Below are 19,590 nucleotides of genomic sequence, written 5' to 3'. Positions count from 1 at the left end.
CATGACACATGCACCTCGGTGTCATTGACAAGTACAAGGAACTGTTTGATTGCTAGATTGAATCTAGTATTCCTGAGGACCATGTGGCAGTATAAAAACCCACTGAGAATACTGTGTTATGACGTTATGAAATATCCTAATGCAAACCCACTTTATCCTGTTTTAAACCACAACTTTTTACCAGAACAAAACTATTTGCTACTAGTTCATGTGTCTAGTCTTGATATGGTTATGTAAGATTTCATATCTGGACAATGCTCTCACACACAAGTTACAAAGCCAAAATTGCTCTGATGTTGCAAAAGATTTAATTTCTAATCAAGAACACAAAAATTTTGGATTTTATATAGGCTACCCTTTAAATTCTTAAATTCTTCATTAAATGCTGTTAAAGACTGTTAAGGGGCGGGGGGTAATCTTAGAATTTTTATTTATTTATTTTATTTTATTTTATTTTTTGCATATATTTATCTAACCAAGTACACACAAGTGTGTCATGTTAAACTAGTTTAAACAAGTCTAATTCTTGGATAATTATTATGCATGCAATTTTGTGGCTTTGTACGTTTAGGGTTGAAATTTTCACTTTATTATTTAAATAGAAATTAAACTACATTTTTGGTACTGTATTCTGAAAAACAGAAGTTTGGTTACTTAAAACTGAAGACTAGAGACAGATCAAATCACAATTTCTCCTCACGATGGCGCAGTTTTCTATTGTTACTGGTGAACTTTGTTCTACATTTTAAGGTCTAGGATGTTTTCCAGCATTGCTATTTCCCAATCACTCTGCAGAAGTTACTTAAACTGACATGAACCCTTAAGTTCCAGTCTCGATCATGTTAAGAGTCAGAGAAGTATGACAGCGAGGGACATTCTCTGCTTTCTGTTCTGTAGAGCTGTTGACATTTCATAAAACCAGGTGAGTTCGAGCTTAATTCATTGAAAAAGCAATAGCTCGTTTTTATTTGGCTGATTTGTTTGTGTCATATATTGCTGCATGCATGTTGTAGTCTCGACTGATAGAAGGTTTAAAGTGAAAATACAGGTTAAGAGTTTATAGTGTGGATCACATCCTCAAAAGTCACATGTGTTTTTAGTCCAATCAAGTTTTATTATTATTGTAAGTGCCTTATAATAAACATTTCTGTCTAAAGGTTATTATTATATAGTGAGGTGTCCAAGTCTCAACATCTAACTACTGGGGTGCCTCATGGCTCAGTTCTTGGACCACTTCTTTTCTCTGTCTAAATGGCATCATTAGGTTCTGTCATTCAGAAACATGGCTTTTCATAGCACTGCTATGCTGATGACACTCAACTCTACCTCTCATTCCATCCTGATTATCCGACGGTAGCTATTCGCATCTCAGCTTGTCTAACAGACATTTCTTCCTGGATGATGGACCATCACCTTCAACTCAACCTTACCAAGACAGAACTGCTTGTGACTCCAGCAAACCCATCGTTCCATCACAATTTCACCATCAAGTAAGGCACATCAACCATAACTCCTTCAAAAACAGCTAGAAGCCTTGGAGTTATGATTGATGATCACCTGACTTTCTCAGACCACATTGCTAAAACTGTCTGGTCCTGCAGATTTGCTTTATTCAACATTAAGAAGATCAGGACCTTTCTTTCTGAACATGCTGCACAACTCCTTGTTCTAGCTCTTGTTCTGTCCAGGCTGGACTATTGCAATGCCCTCTTGGTGGGTCTTCCAGCCAATTCTATCAAACCTTTACAATAAATCCAGAACGTGGCAGCAAGATTCATTTTTAATGAGCCAAAAAGAATACACATCACACCTCTGTTTATCAATTTGCACTGGCTTCCAATAGCTGCTCGCATAAAATTCAAGGCATTGATGTTTGCCTACAAAACTACCACTGGCTCTGCACCCATTTACCTAAATTTGTTACTTCAGACTTATGTGCCCTCTAGAAGCTTGCGTTCTGCAAGTGAACGTCGCTTGATTGTGCCATCCCAAAGAAGCACAAAGTCACTTTTACGGGCTTTTAAATGAAATGTTCCCTTCTGGTGGAATGAACTCCCCAACTCAATCCGAGCAGCTGAGTCCTTAGCCATCTTCAAGAATCGGCTTAAAACACATCTCTTCCATCTTTATTTGACCCTCTAACTTTAACACTCACTATTCTAATTCTATTCTTTAAAAAATCTAACTACCTTTCTAATCTTTTTGTATTCTATTTTCTTTTCATTTATTATGCAATTGTATATGTATGTGTGTGTGTGTATGTTTAAAGACCTCTAACTAGCTTGCTATATTCTTTTATTTTTATTTTTTATTTCTATCCGTTTTCTTTTTATTTATTATATTATTTAAAATCCCATGCTACGTGTACTGTGTTAACCTAACTGAGACTTGTTATAGCGCTTCTATATCATTGCTCTTTTTGTTGTTTTTGATTGCTTCCACTGTCTTCATCTGTAAGTCGCTTTGGATAACAGCGTCTGCTAAATGAATAAATGTAAATGTAAGTATGCATTTGATTCCCCCTGTCATGTAGTGTATGCAGTGGAAGCGGTCTGGTCCGGGTGGTTATGGAGGGGTTTTGGGCAGTGTTTTTCCCCGTGCTGAGGGTCTGGTTCACCTGTTTGGTGGTCCTGATCATGCTGCCTGCCATGCTTGGGATCTCGCTTGGCATCACTGAGACCTACATGAAGATCCTCATCAAAACCTTAGAGGTAGGTGAGATGGTAAAAATTGTTAATTGAAATAAAGCTGAAATAAAAAAATAAAAATTCATTATAAGAAAAATTTGAGATAAAAATCATTTGACTTAGTAAATAACTGAAATACTAGAAAATAAGTACAAAAAAAATTTAATAAAATAATATATATATATATATATATATATATATATATATTTATATATATATATATATATATATATATATATATATATATATATATATATATATATATATATATATATATTTTTTTTTATTTATTTATTTTTTTATTTATTACAGAAGTAATATGGGCTATAAAGCCATTCAGTCCTCTTTGGCTTCCCACTGTTTTTAATCACTCTGTAGCTGCAAATAGTAGACCTGTAGTAATACATTTGTGAAAGCACAAATACTTCATCTAGTCTCTCAGTTGATATGAGCTCATAAAAACTGCGCATATATTAATTACACATGATTTAGATATACATTTTAAAAACACTCCAGAACACTACTTGGCATGCAGAGTCCCCCAGGACACTAGGCTATTGCACACTGTCACCGAGGGGAAATGAAACCGTTTTGTTGACCAATGAACATTGTGGCATAATCAGATGGTATATATTTCTCAAACTGAAATGTGAAATGTGCCCTTTGTTCTTAATTGAGATTGATTCTGTACGTTTAAAGAGTAGTGTCTGGAACAAATGGAATCATGCAGTATATATTAAGCTTTGCCTGGTGTTTTTTCAGTGGGCAACACACAGAATCCAAAGGGCGAGTAGAGCAGAGGAGATACTGAAACATTCCACATCAAATGGTGAGTTTGTACAGCTACAGTCCCAAACACATCTGGATCCAGGTGTTTCATAACCAAATAAAATCAAATAGGATCTATAACCCCTCCTCCCTCAAATCTAAATTCTGTCACCTTGTCTCTTATGCTCACCAAGGCTGCCAAAAGTACAGTAAAAACTGTGAAAAATGATAACAGATTAAAATAAATGTTTTCCATCATAATATATTTTCAAATGTAAATTTTTGTGATGCAAAGCTGATTTTTTAGCATCATTACTCCAGTCTTCGGTGTCACATGATCCTTCAGAAATCATTCTAATCTGCTAATTTGCTGTTTATAAAATATTATTATCCATATTGAAATCAGTTTAGCTTTATATTTGATACATATATTTCAGAATATTTTGATAAATGGCTCAATAGAATGGCATTTATTTAAAATCAAAATCTTCTGTAAAATTATAATTGTCACTGTTGATCAATTTAATGCATCCCTGATGAATCCAAGTATTAATTTCTTAAAAAATAAAAATGTATGACCCCAAACTTTTAAATGGTAGTGTACACTGGTTTTCATTTCCATGCTGCTCTGTTCAGTTCTCCACCAAATACAAAAAAACACCATAAATCAGTGAATAATGTCTTAAACCTCAATCTGTTCTTCACTGTTTAAGGATTACTCGGGATTTCAGTCAATGGAAGAAGAGCTGCTGTCTTTTCTATTTTTTTCTTCAGGCTATTAAAAAAGTCAACAGCATTTTTAGCTTTGCTGCATGATATGGTCAGTGATCTGACAATACACAAGTAGTGCTCTGATATTTCTCAGCATACCTGGTTACTCAAGTAATCGCACATTACACAACGACTACAGTTCCTCTCTCTCTTACACACACACATGCTCACAGTGGACTTTAGTCCGTCAGTTACATCCTGCATTAGATTTATAAATGCTCTTTATCAATACCTCAGTGATCTCAGCTGATGAAAGCGTTACTGATTATACCCAGTTATAAACTGTGTCTTGTTTGAATGTGTTTCTTACGATGGCACAGAATGGGCACTGTAATCTCTGTGCTTGCATCATATTAAACAATAGTTCACCCAAAAATGAAATGTCTGTCACTATTTACTAGTGCATAGATAGACACTTAGTGTAATGGGGCTGGCGAGTCATGAGACGTGCGGAACTTTGATGACGTGGGTCTTTGATGAGCGAACAATATCCAGGGCTAAGCAAGAGGGGTAATCCAGAATCCAGAGCAAAAGGGTCAAAACAAGGCTAGGCAAGAAAAAGACTAAACTATGAAAACTAGAAACAGAGACAAGACTATGAAAACTAGAAACAGAGACAAGACTATGAAAACTAGAAACAGAGACAAGACTACACTGTAATGAATTGCTGTAAAAATTACAGCATTATTTTACAGCCGCGGACTGTTTTTTAATATTGCTGTAAACTTTTAAAAAAAAAGAACAACAAATTAAACAAAACAATCAAATTATTTCATTATTTTAACTTTAATGCAGACCCCTAAGTGTTTTTCAATTATGTATCTATGTGTTTTTTATTTATTTATTTTATTTTTTTTTCTATTTTATTTCAGATCTTTTCCTGTCTCTTATTTTGTTCTTGTTAAGATCAGATTTATGAAGCTGTATATTGATTCAACTTGGTTTACGTTTTAAAATTGTATTTTGACAAAATGTTAATAAAAAAAAAAAAAAAAAAAAAAAAAAAAAAAAAAATATATATATATTGCTGTAAACTGCAATGCATTCTGGGGTCACGTGTAGGTCTGACTCAAATTTACAGAATTTTGCTGTAAATTTCAAATCATCGGAGCCGCATCGTCAACGGTCGAGGAGATTAACGTTAAAGACAAGAGGAGTGATTCACAACTGTGGTAAGTGACTTCAGTTTTTTATATTTCTTGTTTGGTAGTTTATAGTATATGAATGCATCTACATTCGCGGATTATATTGGTAACCCCAGATTCAAGCATCATCCGTCCGCGGGGCGCGAGGCAGAATTGCGCGGGGTTTCAGTAGCGCGGTCGCGGTAGGATTTCACACATCCCCCGGCGCTATAGCAGCCATGGACAGAAAATCTCTGGAATCCTTCGTTATGAATGACATGTTTCAGTGCTAATAGTTTATATTCACTGTAACTTAGTGTTTATCAGCACACTTCGTCGTGATTATTTTATGATGTAAAACAACTTTGCACATGCAGTCATCTGTTAACACGGGCGTCGAAATAAAACGCGTTTCTAAAGCCTCGCGGTCAGTCAGGGTCGCTCACGGAGGATGTGTGTGTCATATAAATTCTCAGTGGTGCTTTTCTAAGAGGTTAACGTAACCAGTGAGATGTAGATTTTTTTTGAGCATTTGCTAACTTCAGGTAACGTTAATGTGAAAACTTTAACAAATCTGTTTGATATAAAGTCTGCTTTGTATAGTTAGCCTAATTTATTACCTTAGGGCGACCAAATACGTTTTCCTTGAAATTATTAAATATGCTATTTATATATATGTGTCTATATTTATGTCGGCCGGCAAATCTTGTGTGTATTTTGGCACAGGGTGCACAAATGCTCCTTATCAGTGCGGTGACACTTGAACAAATGAACTGATCGTGCGCGAGTCAGCGCGACACTGACCAATAAACAAACGAGTTGTTTTATTGCGTCTATGACTTGAATCTTATCATCAGTTGTAGTGATGGGAAGTTCGGATCATTTTACCGAATCGGACTTTTGAGTCTCGTTCAGCAAAATGAACGAATCTTTTTTCGAGTCATTTCAAATAAACGAACAACCAGAAGGTTCAGGAAGAAAAAAACAAAGTGCTTGCAGTCTGTTTCACATTAGGAGGCATTTTGCTGCATAATCGATCCACCACAAACCATATGCAACTATGGAAGCTCAACTTCCATTAAATGGACTGAAAACGCTCAAGTAACGTTATAGGTCTCAAAACGCTTGCTCTGCGCCAGTGGATACACACCATAGACAGTAAAAGAAATATGTGCATGTCACAGACTGTCTGGGCATGCACTTCCGCGTTTCAGAGATCCGCCTTTTACTTTCCGTCAACATTACATTAATTAACGTTTAGAAAATTTATTTTTGACATTTGTGAATCAGTTCAGAATCGTCTGCTTATGCATTGCGATACATTTAAGAATCACATTTTTATCCCACCCCTACTAAATATAGTATGTAATGTAAATGTAAAAATCTGAAATACAAAAAAAAAAAAAAAAATGGTATAGGTATTAATTACTATTGTGATATTGATTGTTTTAGGAGACACTTTGACAAGTGGGCACTGGATGCTGGGTATTGAAGGCGAGGTGGTGTGTGAGGGCACTCAGCCCAGTTTCCTGTCCGGCCTTGCCACTCTGTTTGCTGCTTATTACTAGTTTAATCTTGAGTATCAGGAGGAAGCAGTGTGTACCTTGGAGTTCATTCAAAGGTAATGGTTGAATTCTAACAACTTCAGAACCAGCATTTTATAGATAAGTTATATCAGAACATTCCTTTTAATAATGTTATGTTATCAGTGTTATTTCTGTTGATGCCTTTAAAACAATGTGTCTTAACTCAAGAAGAGAATATATTTGTCTCCCTATTTAACACCAGCAAGCTATTGAGTTAAATATGTTTACTCTTTTCAATATTTCTAGTCACACTTTGAATCCTGGGATGGAACTTCATCTGGAGCATAATTGTTATTTGCTTGATTTTTATCTGTTTGATGGAAAGTTTGTATGACTTCTGCAAGTGCGCGGCTCCTTCCGGTCAGTCATGCATCACTTTTTTTTGTATGACTTGTTTGGCAATATTGGTCTATTCCTTAATGATGATAGCTATCTGAAAATGTCTTTGTGGTTTTTAAAGGATTAGTTCACCCAAAAATGAAAATTAAGTCAATAATTACTTATGTCGTTTCACACCCGTAAGATCTTCGTTCATCCTCACAACACATAATAAGATGTGGCTCAGTGAAGCATGCATTTCTAGCAAGATCATTTCTTTTTTTCAATGCCCAGAAAGCCTCTAAAACATTTAAAACAATTCATGTGACTACAGTTGTTCAACCTAAATATTATAAAGCGACGAGAATACTTTTTTTTGCCAACCCCCCCCCCCCCCCCCCATCTCCCAAAACAACGATTTTATTCAACTATATCTAGTGATGGGCGATCTCAAAACACTGCTTCATGAAGCTTAGAAGCTTTACGAATCTTTTGTTTCAAATCATTTGCTCAGAACGTGTATCAAACTGCAAAAGTCACACGAACCATTGAAATTTCAAAACACTTATGACGTAACGAAGCGTCATTTACTGAAATCATGTGACTTTGGCAGTTTGATATGCTCTGATTTGAACTGAAAGATTAATAAAGCTTTGAAGCTTCATGAAGCAGTGTCATCCATCACGAGATACTGTTGAATAGTCATTATTTAGTTTTTTGGCACACAAAAAGTATTTTCATTGCTTCATTACACTAAGGTTGAACCACTGTAGTCACATAAACTGTTTTAAATATGTTTTTAGTACCTTTCTGGGCATTGGAAAGGGAAATGATCTTGCTAGCAATGTAGGCATCACTGGGCCATCAGGTTTTATAAAAAATATCTTAATGTGTGTTGTGAAGATGAACAAAGGTTTTAAGGGTGTGGAATGACATGAGGGTGAGAAATGACAGAATTTTCACTTTTGGGTGAACTGTTTTAATATGACCATGTTGGTCATGTTTCGGTTATAACGCAGTTTGAATATTTCTTTGTGTCAAGGTCCATGATGGCCATTATGTTCCAAGTAATAAAAAAGAAATCATGCCAAAATTTCATATCCATTTAAAAAAAAATGAAATAATTTTAAAATAAATAAAAATGAGTTCAAAATAATATACTTTTTATGTCATTTTTTTATGTAAATTTGAAAGTGATTTTAAAAATGTTATTTTTTTATATTTTTTTGGTGAATTAAGTTATGCATTATATAACACTTTATGCAGTTAAAGTTAAGTCAGCAATAGGGAAAATATATTGTATGCTATCATTTTACATACTTTAAATATAGCAAATACACATATGCTTTTTTTCAAAGAATTGCTTTGCACAGTAAACTACTTGAAAGTGTGCATTTGCTATTTAAATAATTGTTAAATGCCATATACAATGTATTAAAAATGCAGTATATATTTTTATGTAAAAATGCAGTATGCAAAATATAAAAAAATTACTGTAAATTTTACAGTAAAATACTGGCAGCAGGGTTGCCAGCCAGTTACTGTAAATTTTACAGTAGTCTTACTGTAATTTAATTTACAGAATTTTACTGTAATTGAGAATACAGGAAAAATCTGTAAATTAAATTACAGTACGACTACTGTAAAATTTACAGTACCTGGCTGGCAACCCTGCTGCCAGTATTTTACTGTAAAATTTACAGTAATTTTTTAACAGTGTATGAAAACTAGAAGCATAGACAACACTATGAAAACAAGAAAAATAGACAACACTATGAAAACAAGGAACTGAAACAAGACTATGAAAACTAGAAACTAACACGGAAACGCTATAACTAGGGAAGGGATGTGTGCAGAACAATACTCGGCAGTGTGGGAGAAGAAGTCCAATGCTTATAAAGCGTGTCTGATGATTGTGATGTGATTGTTATCAGGCAAACTTGTGATTGGTGCAATGGATCATGGGAATTGTAGTCAGGGTTTACTGAGTAGTGTGAAAGTCTGTGTGGTGATTTAACAGCAGTTCAAAGACCCAGTTCAAAGGATTATGACATATAGACAATTTCAAGCTCAAAATACACCTTTCAAATAAACTGCATTACTGAATTCTTTTTTTATATATATATATATATATATTAAGCAAGAGCACATTAAATTGCTCAAAAGTGACAATGAAGACATTGTTGCAAAATTTCACTATTTTGAAAAAGTTTAGTTCTTTTCAACATTCTATTCATCCAAGAATACTATAAAAAGTTTGAGTGATTTCTGAAGACTGGAATAATAATGCTGAAAATTCAGCTTTGCATCACTGGAAAAGATCACATTTTAAAATGAAAACAGTTCTTTTAAATTGAAATAATGTTTCACAATATTACAGAGTTTAAAAGCAAATAAATGCAGCTTTGGTAAGCATAATAGACTTTCATTATTGATAATAATTAACCAGGACTTTTGTCTGTGTGACTCAGGTTTAATTCAGCGGGATAATTCGTCTTTGGAGCAGGAGATCGAGGAGCTGCGTCAGAACAGGCCAAAGTCGGCAGAGCGTGGGGACTTCACTCTGAGCGACGTCCTGTGCTTCACCAGGAAAGGCATTGAGAGCATTGTGGAAGACGATGTCACGCAGAGATTCACCTCAGAGGAGCTGGTTTCCTGGAACCTCCTCACCCGAACCAACAACAACTTCCAGTACATCTCTCTCAGGCTCACTGTACTGTGGGGAGTTGGTGTGGCCGTGAGATACTGCATACTGCTTCCTCTACGGTACAATACTATTTCATTCATACTTTATAACTAGTAAACTACTGTTCAGATGTTTGGGGTCTTTCTCTTTTTTTTTTTAGGAAGTTAATACTTTATTTCAACAAGAATGCATTAAATTGATCAAAAGTGACAGTAAATACATATTGTTATTTCTATTTTGAATAAATGCAGTGCTTTTGAGCTTTTTATTTAGCAAAGAATCCTGTATCGCAGTTTCCACAAAAATATTAAGCGCCAACGGTTTTCAACATTGATAATAAGAAGAAATGTTTTTTGAGCAGCACATCAGAATGATTTCTGAAGGATCACGTGACACAAGAATGATGAGAAATGATGCTGAAGATTCAGCTTTACATTACAAGAATACATTACATTTTACAATATATTCAAATAGAGTACAGTTATTTGAAATTATAACAATATTTAGCAATATGACTGTTTTTATTGTATTTTTAATCAAATAAATGCAGACTTGGACTTCTTTCAAAAACATTTGAACAGTAAATAAGTATATTGGTGAGATTCAGAGCTTCGTTCTTTTCTTGGCAGTATACTGTAAATCACTGTTTGTAGTCTGAAAGCAGAAATCGTTTCACTGAAATCGTGCACCTGTTCTTCGTCTGTAGGATTACACTAACAGCTATAGGGCTGAGCTGGTTGGTGATTGGCACAACAATGGTGGGTTTCCTCCCCAATTACAGGTAATGCTTCAGTGCTGTTATCAGCTTCACAATAATTCATAATTGACAATTCCATTTGTTCTCTGTTGCTCAGAAGCCTAATTGACTTACTATGCAGCAGTTCTGGTTGACAGTCTTTGTTAACTCATTATGTATTGGATTAGAGTATGTTATGAAATATTCTGATGGTAATGTTTTTGTGCTCAACCTGAGGTACCTCTGTCACTTTTTTATTGTATGTTAAGTTCCGTAAATTCAGTTTTCAAGACTTCACATTTTCATTTACTTTTTCTTGAAGTTGTAGAAATTTTGTAGACATCAGGTTGCATTTAAATGTAATTTCTTAATATCAATATTATATAATTTTCAACTTTTTGTTGTTGAAATAGGTTTGTTGTTCAAAAATAATTTTTTACATTATTTCTTAAAAACATGATGCCATTTATGGCTAAACGCATGTTATCACAGTTGCATTCCTAATAACAATTCATTGTTAAGATTTACATCAAAAGCACTTTATTTGCAGAATAATTTTTAATCAGTGCTGAATGATAAAAATGCACTTTAACCCTTTTAACAATGGAAATCTAATAATGACATTTAGTCCATTTTTATAGTTTTACAGTTGTTTTGGGCTTGATAGTTAAATTGTTGTTTGATCCTAATCACATTGTTACAGTCCTCTGTTGTTTCAGAGTGAAGGGTTGGTTGAGTGAGCTGGTCCACTTGATGTGCTACAGGATCTGTGCCAGAGGTCTTTCAGCTACCATTCACTATCACAACAAGTGAGTTCAAGGCTCCATTTAACAGCAACCGGTCAATCAAGTAACAATAACATGGTTTAGACTTGTACAGACACTGTAGCTCTGTTCCAAAACCCAGTGAGCTGACTTTTCTACACAGGCAGTTGCCTTCTGAGTAACTGAAATAACTCTGTGGCTGTCAGCTTCTCTACCAGCAGGGCTTACTAACAAACATCTGTGTTAAAGGGTTAGTTCACCCGAGAATGAAAATTTGGCCATATTCTACTGACCCCTCGAAGCATCTTCTTTTTTCAGAATAGTCCAGTCGGAGTTATATTCAAAATTGTCCTTGCTCTTCCAAGCCTTTCATATGGGAAATGTATGAGCAAAGAAAAACAGTCACCTCTTGGCTTATTTCGAAATCCTCCGACGGTTTTCTTTATAAATGCTTGTTTTGTGCTTCTAATTCATGACCAGCGTTTTGGTTTGTTCTCTCTCCACGCTTGTCACTAACCACACATTGCTGACGATCTACGACATCCACCTGCATGTCTTCCAGTTCCCAACAGTCAGCAGAAGTGAGAAAAAAGTGTTTATTAAGTTTGAAATCTGGATATTTATCTTACAAAAACACATTGATTCGCTACAGGAAGATTGACAAATTTTCATTCTCTGGTGAACTAACCCTTTGGGCCCTATAATACACCCGGTGCAATGAGACGCAAGGCGCAGCACAAGTGTGTTTGCTAGTTTCAGTCCAGCGCCGCTTGCATTTTCCCGTCCAGCGTCACGTCGTTTAATTAGCAAATGCATTTGCGCCCATTTTTGCACCCATGGATGTGCTGGTCTAAAAAAGAGGTCTGTTCAGGCGAATTGTTGGCACAATGCTATTTAAAGGAGCTGAAAATAGACTGCGCCATAGACAAACTCAAACCTGGGCTGAAGTCTGGCGCAATGTTTCTTTGTTATTTAAAGAGCGTGTTAGTATAGGCGGGTCTGCAACACTCTTATACGCTGCTTATTAAACACAGAGACATACAACAGCACACAAACATGCCAAATATTAAAAATTAAAGGATTGCAATGGAGAATAATTTTTTGTAGGCTAATTAAATATATATAAATGCCTAAATGTCATAATGGATAGTCATCGCATGTATCAGAATATGGCTATATATTTGCTCACACACGAGCAGCTTCATTTCATCTCGAAGACGCGTTCTGTCTTTACGCTTGTCAAATTCCGCCGTATAAATAGCAAATCCGTCATGGCACAAGCGCAACTGGCTCTAAAAGGGAATGGAAGATGAGACTCTGATTAGTTTATTGCACGTTATGCCCAAAAAACACCCATTACTCATTAAGAGAATAGGGACAACCCGTTTAGTCCATGCGCCCGGGCGCGCCAACCGTTTTTCCGTTGTTAAAATAGCAAAAGTGGATTTGAACATGCCCTGAGTGCACCTGCGCTGTGCACTTTATACTTTGCGTTTAGATCGTTAAAATAGGGCCCATAAAGTGTGTAAGTTGTGTGTTCAATGAATCTAATTGCGCAATACTAATTATTTTTTCAGACAGAACAGGCCTAAGAGAGGAGGCATCTGTGTAGCTAATCACACTTCACCAATTGATGTCGTTATTCTGGCTAATGACGGCTGTTATGCAATGGTGAGTGCGATAGTAATGTTTAGATGTTTTAAGAGCCATATTTGAATACTTAAAAAGATTTGTTCAGTTGTTATTTTTTAAACAAAAATTATTTATGTCAAATTAATTGAGATATTAATGTCTGTCAGTGTGTTTTTAAAAAATATAGAAATATTCATATTCAGTTAATTATTTTTGGCCTATTTTAGGAGCCATATTTAAATGCTTTAAACATTACCTTTAAACATTTTGTTCTGTACTTATTTTTTGACTGATGTCATTTGTCCTATATATATATATATATATATATATATATATATATATATATATATATATATATATATATATATATATATATATATATATATATATATATATATATAATATATATAAATATATATATATATATATACTGAACAAAATTCTAAACGCAACACCTTTGTTTTTGCCCCATTTTTCATGAGCTGAACTCAAAGATCTAAGACCTTTTCTATGTACACAAAAGGCCTATTTCCCTCAAATATTGTTCACAAATCCGTCTAAATCTGTGTTCGTGAGCACTTCTCCTTTGCCAAGATAATCCATCCACCTCACAGGTCACACAGCACAATGCCACAGATGTTGCAAGTTTTAAGGGAGCGTGCAATTGGCATGCTGACTGCAGGAATGTCCACCAGAACTGCTGCCCGTGAATTGAATTGAATGTTCCAATTGAATGTCTACCATAAGCCGTCTCCCAAGGTGTTTCAGAGAATTTGGCGGTAGATCCAACCCGCCTCACAACCGCAGACCACGTGTAATGACACTAGCCCAGTACCTCCACATCCAGTATCTTCACTTCCAAGATCATCTGAGATCAGCCACTTGGACATCTTCTGCAACAATCGGTTTGCATAACCAAATCATTTCTGCAAAAACTGTCAGAAACCATTTCAGGGAAGCTTATCTGCATGCTCGTCGTCCTCATCAGGGTCTTGACCTGATTGCAATTCTTTGTCATCTTTATTTTTATCTACTGTATGGCATTTTGAATGCGCAGAGATACCGTGACGAGATCCTGAAGCCCATTGTTGTGCCATTCATCCCCGACCATCACCTCATGCTGCAGCATGATAATGCATAGCCCCGTGTTGCAAGGATCTGTACACAATTCCTGAAAGCTGAAAACATCCCAGTTCTTGCATGGCCAGCACACTCACCAGACATGACACCCACCGAGCATGTTTGGGATGCTCTGAGTCGGTTTATATGACAGTGTGTTCCAGTTCCTGCCAATATCCAGCAACTTCACACAGCCATTGAAGAGGAGTGGACCAACATCCCACTGACCACGATCAACAACCTGATCAACTCTATGCGAGGTGATGTGTTGCACTGCGTGAGGCAAATGGTGGACACACCAGATACTGACTGGTTTTCTGACCCCTCCGGACCCCCAGAGCAGTAAAACTGCACACTTTAGAGTGGCCTTTTATTGTGGCCAGCCTAAGGCACACCTGTGCAATAATCATGCTGTCTCATCAGCATCTTGATATACCACACCTGTGAGGTGGATGGATTATCTCGACAAAGAAGTGCTCAGTAACACAGATTTAGACAGATTTGTGAATGATATTTGAGAGAAATAGGCCTTTTGTGTACATAGAAAAGTCTTAGATCTTTGAGTTCAGCTCAAGAAAAATGGGGCAAAAACAAAAGTGTTGCGTTTAAATTCTGGCAACACCAAAAAACATTAGAAAACCACTGCTTTAGTCACAGAAGAATTAATTATCTGCCTTATCAACACTTAGTTCCAAAGTAAAAAATAATTGCTCCTAATTAAACGAACCCTTTTTTTTAAACAGGTAGGACAGGTTCATGGTGGTTTAATGGGAGTCGTCCAGCGTGCGATGGAGAGAGCTTGCCCTCATATCTGGTTTGAGAGAGCAGAGATGAGAGACCGCCACCTAGTGACACAAAGGTAAAACAACAATAATGATGTTTTGTAATTGTTAAATCACTACAAATATATAAATATATATTTGATTTTCAAACCCTTTTTTCTTAACGTCTGTTTCATTTAATTTTTCTACAGTAATCTGCATATATGCATGGATATATTTCTCCGCATATTTTCTTAAACAACATACGTCCCTGTTGCATGCTGGGTCATGTCTGTCTGAGTCAGCTGCTATGTGCCTCACAGCACAACAGAAACACGTTTATTTAAAAACAGCACAGTGTTCTGACATGCACTGAGGACTTGAGCAGCATTGGAAATTACATTGCACAGACACACAAATGCTTGTACATCCATAATACAAGTCATCTTTCATACATAGTTATGGGAGCTGATTTTGCCATTCATCACCACTATATTTTAATCTAGAATAAAAAAGCAAGTTAATTAAAATAGCAAGCTTTCATTATGTGCTGTATGTTTTCCCCCCAAATAAATCCTGATTCTGATTCCTAACTTTCTATAAATTTCCATGCTATTCTACCTGTACATTTAATCTGAATTAAATCTAAAGTTAAAATATATATATATTTAACTTTGATTACATGCCGGTCTTTTCATCTTTCTTGTTTTCTGTCCCTTCCCAGGTTAAGAGATCATGTACATGACACAACAAAGCTGCCAATACTCATCTTCCCTGAGGGTAAGTGCATAATAACAATGAGAAATAGCACACTGAGATACAGTTTCAGTCGTATTTCAGGTCCTGCTCTACAGCATTGTTTCTAAAGCTCAACGGTTGACGTTTAATACTTGCACCTGGTTGCCCCTGCAGGAACTTGCATCAATAATACATCAGTAATGATGTTTAAAAAGGGAAGTTTCGAAATTGGAGGAACTATATACCCAGTGGCTATAAAGGTAATATATCAGTATGTGTCTTTTACGCACATTACCTTCTGTGAGGAGGCTGGGTCATTTTTACTGTTTTTTGTTGACTTGAAAAATGCATTGTAGTAAGTTGCAATGTGAATGATAATAATGATTCTCTGTTACGGTGCATTTGTTTGATGTTATTACCATTTATAAATATTTAATTTAATTTTAATATATTTAATGAAGTCATTTATATCCTTCACTCATCAATCTAGAATTCAGATTTTCTGCTCAGATTGGTGCTCAGTTATTAATAATGGTTACTCGTTGTTTTTGAATTATTAGTACTGATGCTAAAAACTTTTCTGGAAATGGTGACACATTTTTAAAGATTGGTTGATTAATAGAACGTTAATTGAACAGAACTTATTTAATTATATATATATATATATATATATATATATACATATATACATATATACATATATATATATATATATATATATATATATATATATATATATATATATATATATATATATATATATATATATAAAACTATATAACTTTATAACTATATATATATATATATATATAGAGAGAGAGAGAGAGAGATATTTGTAAGAGTATACGTGTCTTTACTGTCACTTTTATTCAGTTTATTGCATCCTTGCTGAATAAAGGTAAAAATTACTTACAAAAAATAATTAACCCAAAACTTCTGAATGGTAGTGTATTGCAGATTCTATAAAACATATGAATCAGTAAAACTGTTTTCAACATTGATTAAATTAAGAAATGTTGTTTGAGCAGCAAATCATCATTTCAGAATGATTTCTGAAGGATCATGTGACACTGAAGAGTAATGATGCTAAAAATTTAACTTTGATCACAGGAATAAATTACATTTTAAAATATATTCAAAAACAAAAATTATTTGTTATTTGAAATTGTAGTAATATTTCACAATATTACTATTTTTATTATATTTTTGATCAGCTTTGTTTAGCATAAGAGACTTATTTTCTGCCGAGATCTTTAAAAAAATCTTAATTACTACAAACTTCTGGCCAATAGTGTGTGTGTGTAATATTATACTATATTATATTTGTAATATATCCTTTAAATTATTTTATATACAAAATTATTCTACAAATATTTCCTGTATCAACTCTTTAATCTGATAATTAATAAAAAAATAATAATTATTACAAATACATAAAATTAATAATATATCATTAATTAACTTTCATGTTGAAAATAAATCAAAATATATTGTGTTTTGGTCCCATGTTGCAGTTAACTTCAGTGTGTGTGTGTGTGTGTGTGTGTGCTTGTATTTTGACCTACTATGACCCTCATGCAGTGTCTGTATGTGTGTGTGTGTGTGTGTGTGTGTGTGTGTGTGTGTGTGTGTGTGTGTCTGTGTGTGTTATATATAGTATGACCCTCAGTTTGGAGATGCTTTCTGGAACAGCAGCAAATATAGCATGGTGGGCTATTTGCTGCGGATGATGACGAGCTGGGCCATAGTCTGCAACGTCTGGTATCTGCCTCCAATGGCACAGAAGGTAGTGTAAAATAGTGTAAAATAGCTGTATGTGCTTATTTAGGCCCTCACTGACTCATTTCCTGTGTGCACAGGAAGGAGAGGATGCTGTGCTGTTTGCCAACAGGGTGAAATCAACCATTGCACAACAAGGAGGTTTAGTGGACTTGGCCTGGTGTGTAAAAGAGATTGTCTTTAGCTGTCTTGCAGCTACAATGATTGAATTTAAGTTAAAGGTTTATTACTGTCTGTCTCACAGGGATGGGGGTCTGAAGAGGGCAAAGGTGAAGGATTCGTTTAAGGAGCAACAGCAGAAGAAGTACAGCCACATGGTGGTGGGTGATGACAGCAGTGACTGAACACAAAGATCTTCTCGTTACCGGTCACTGGAAATACTTACAGGATGGTCTATTTATACTACTTCTGCAAAAATACATTTGAAAGATATTTATAAATGGGGGATTAATCAACATAAATATGAATTGCGAATGCTATAGATCCCAGTTTCATGAGCTGCACTGCTTTTCTGTGAAGAGTTGCATTTGCCAGAATATTCATTAGGTGAAAAAGCTTTTGCGTTTGAATGCTTCCATTTTTTTTTTTTTTTTAATTTTGTTATAGTTTTTGGAAATTACATTTTATAAAAGGACAAAATTATAAATATGTTTGTTTGGTCAATATTGAGTTCAGGACATGATAATATATTTTACAGAGCAAATAAACTTTTTGTGCTTTTTTAACATTTGTTTCTTGTCAGATATATCTAGTATGGTGATTAATTACTGAAAAATTATATATGTGTATATATATATATATATATATATATATATATATATATAATTTATTTATTTTTTTTATTTTTTTTACTTCTGAAGTAACAGCATTGGTCAATTATCAAAAAAAAAAAGAAAAGAAAAAGAAAAAGCATACTGCAAAACAAACAATGTTAAGGATTTTTTTTTTTAAATAATATATATTTTTCTAGTATGTCATTTTCTTTAATTCATGTGCGAGACAGAAAATGTCACAGTATGTAATGCAGATTTAAGTTTTATCAATTGTCATAAAATTTTATGTCTCATTAAACTGAAAATATTCCAAAAACATACTGCAAATAAACAGTGTTAAAGAATAAATGAATGCTATTTATGCACAGATCTGAATTATTTAATTAGCTAAAAGTTTTTCTTTGTGATAGCAATCTGCAAAATGTTTAAAAAAAATTTGAATTACTGGAGAATTTGTGGAAATGCCTTTCTCAAAAGTTGTGGGAACCCTGTTAAATGTCAGTGGCCATGTGCTTTTATTAGTTTTTTCACTTGTGATCAGGTCTGTCACGTCTATCCATACTCCAGCACACAGTAAAACTGATTACAAGCAAGTACTGACTCACCAAACACAACTTATAAAGTTCAGTATCTGAAATCTTTTATTTGATCTTGGCAGGCTAAACATTGTTCAGCAACTGAAGCTGCAGCATGCTTGCTTCACATTTTATTATCTTCACATCTGTTTTAGAGGTGTTGGTGTCCAGCTGTGTTTTACAACACACTAAACTGAACCATTTGCTCAAACTTGTCAAACTTTCTCTGTGTGAGCGGTCCAAAATGCAAAAGGCACTATGGGTAATATTGTTCTTCTGCCTGTGTGCTGATGTGAATCCAGAACCATATTAGTTTACAGACTGAATCTACTAGTGCTGTTTTAAGTTTATTGCAAACCGCTGTTTCACAGAGATTTAGCAAAATACTCATTTGGTATTGCTTTAAACTGGCCAAAATATAGATTTATATTTTTTTCCATGGCTAAGTCATCATCAGTTGACACATAATGCCTTAATAGAGGGGGGAAAGAATATCGCAACTAAACAATGTTAAGGAATAAAAATAATACTGTTAATACAACAAAATCAATATGGTAACATGGCATTTAAATTAGCATTTTCCAATAAGTTCTATCCAGTGAAATGATTATGACTGGCAAGTGTTTATCAGTGAGGTAAGTCTTAATGATTTTCTGTATGACGAACAATGTTATAACATAATGCACATGGAGGATCTTTTGGATTCTTTGTCTTCATTATCTTCAGCATCTGGCCCAGTCCTGTGTTTAGTGTCTTTTTTTGGACTGGGAACT

General features: G+C 34.7%; 2 protein-coding genes across 2 annotated transcripts in view; one reads left to right on the top strand and one right to left on the bottom strand.

The window, feature by feature from the left end:
- kcnv2b (potassium channel, subfamily V, member 2b) overlaps positions 1-19,590 on the bottom strand; it is a 172,954-nt gene that overhangs the window by 105,047 nt on the left and 48,317 nt on the right. The gene's annotated exons all lie outside the window — the stretch shown is intronic.
- Positions 781-18,246, top strand: LOC127957896 (glycerol-3-phosphate acyltransferase 3-like). Its single transcript, XM_052556593.1, has 13 exons — positions 781-922; positions 2,534-2,711; positions 3,450-3,516; positions 9,726-10,020; positions 10,647-10,721; positions 11,396-11,485; positions 13,018-13,111; positions 14,935-15,050; positions 15,677-15,732; positions 15,865-15,950; positions 17,348-17,476; positions 17,550-17,629; positions 17,714-18,246. The coding sequence occupies exons 2-13, from the start codon at positions 2,568-2,570 to the stop codon at positions 17,811-17,813; spliced, it is 1,332 nt and encodes a 443-aa protein (XP_052412553.1). The 5' UTR covers positions 781-922; positions 2,534-2,567; the 3' UTR covers positions 17,814-18,246.

The sequence above is a fragment of the Carassius gibelio genome, chromosome B5 (genome assembly GCF_023724105.1).
Source record: "Carassius gibelio isolate Cgi1373 ecotype wild population from Czech Republic chromosome B5, carGib1.2-hapl.c, whole genome shotgun sequence".
Classification (NCBI taxonomy): domain Eukaryota; kingdom Metazoa; phylum Chordata; class Actinopteri; order Cypriniformes; family Cyprinidae; genus Carassius; species Carassius gibelio.
The sequence above is the reverse complement of the archived record's forward strand: the minus strand, read 5'-3'. Positions and strand labels throughout refer to the sequence as shown.

Coding starts and splice junctions, on each gene's coding strand:
- LOC127957896 (XM_052556593.1), top strand. CDS start 2,568: ATGGAGGGGTTTTGGGCAGTGTTTTTCCCCGTGCTGAGGGTCTGGTTC. Junction 3,517..9,725: donor GAAACATTCCACATCAAATG/GTGAGTTTGTAC, acceptor TGTGTGACTCAG/GTTTAATTCAGCGGGATAAT. Junction 11,486..13,017: donor ACCATTCACTATCACAACAA/GTGAGTTCAAGG, acceptor TTATTTTTTCAG/ACAGAACAGGCCTAAGAGAG.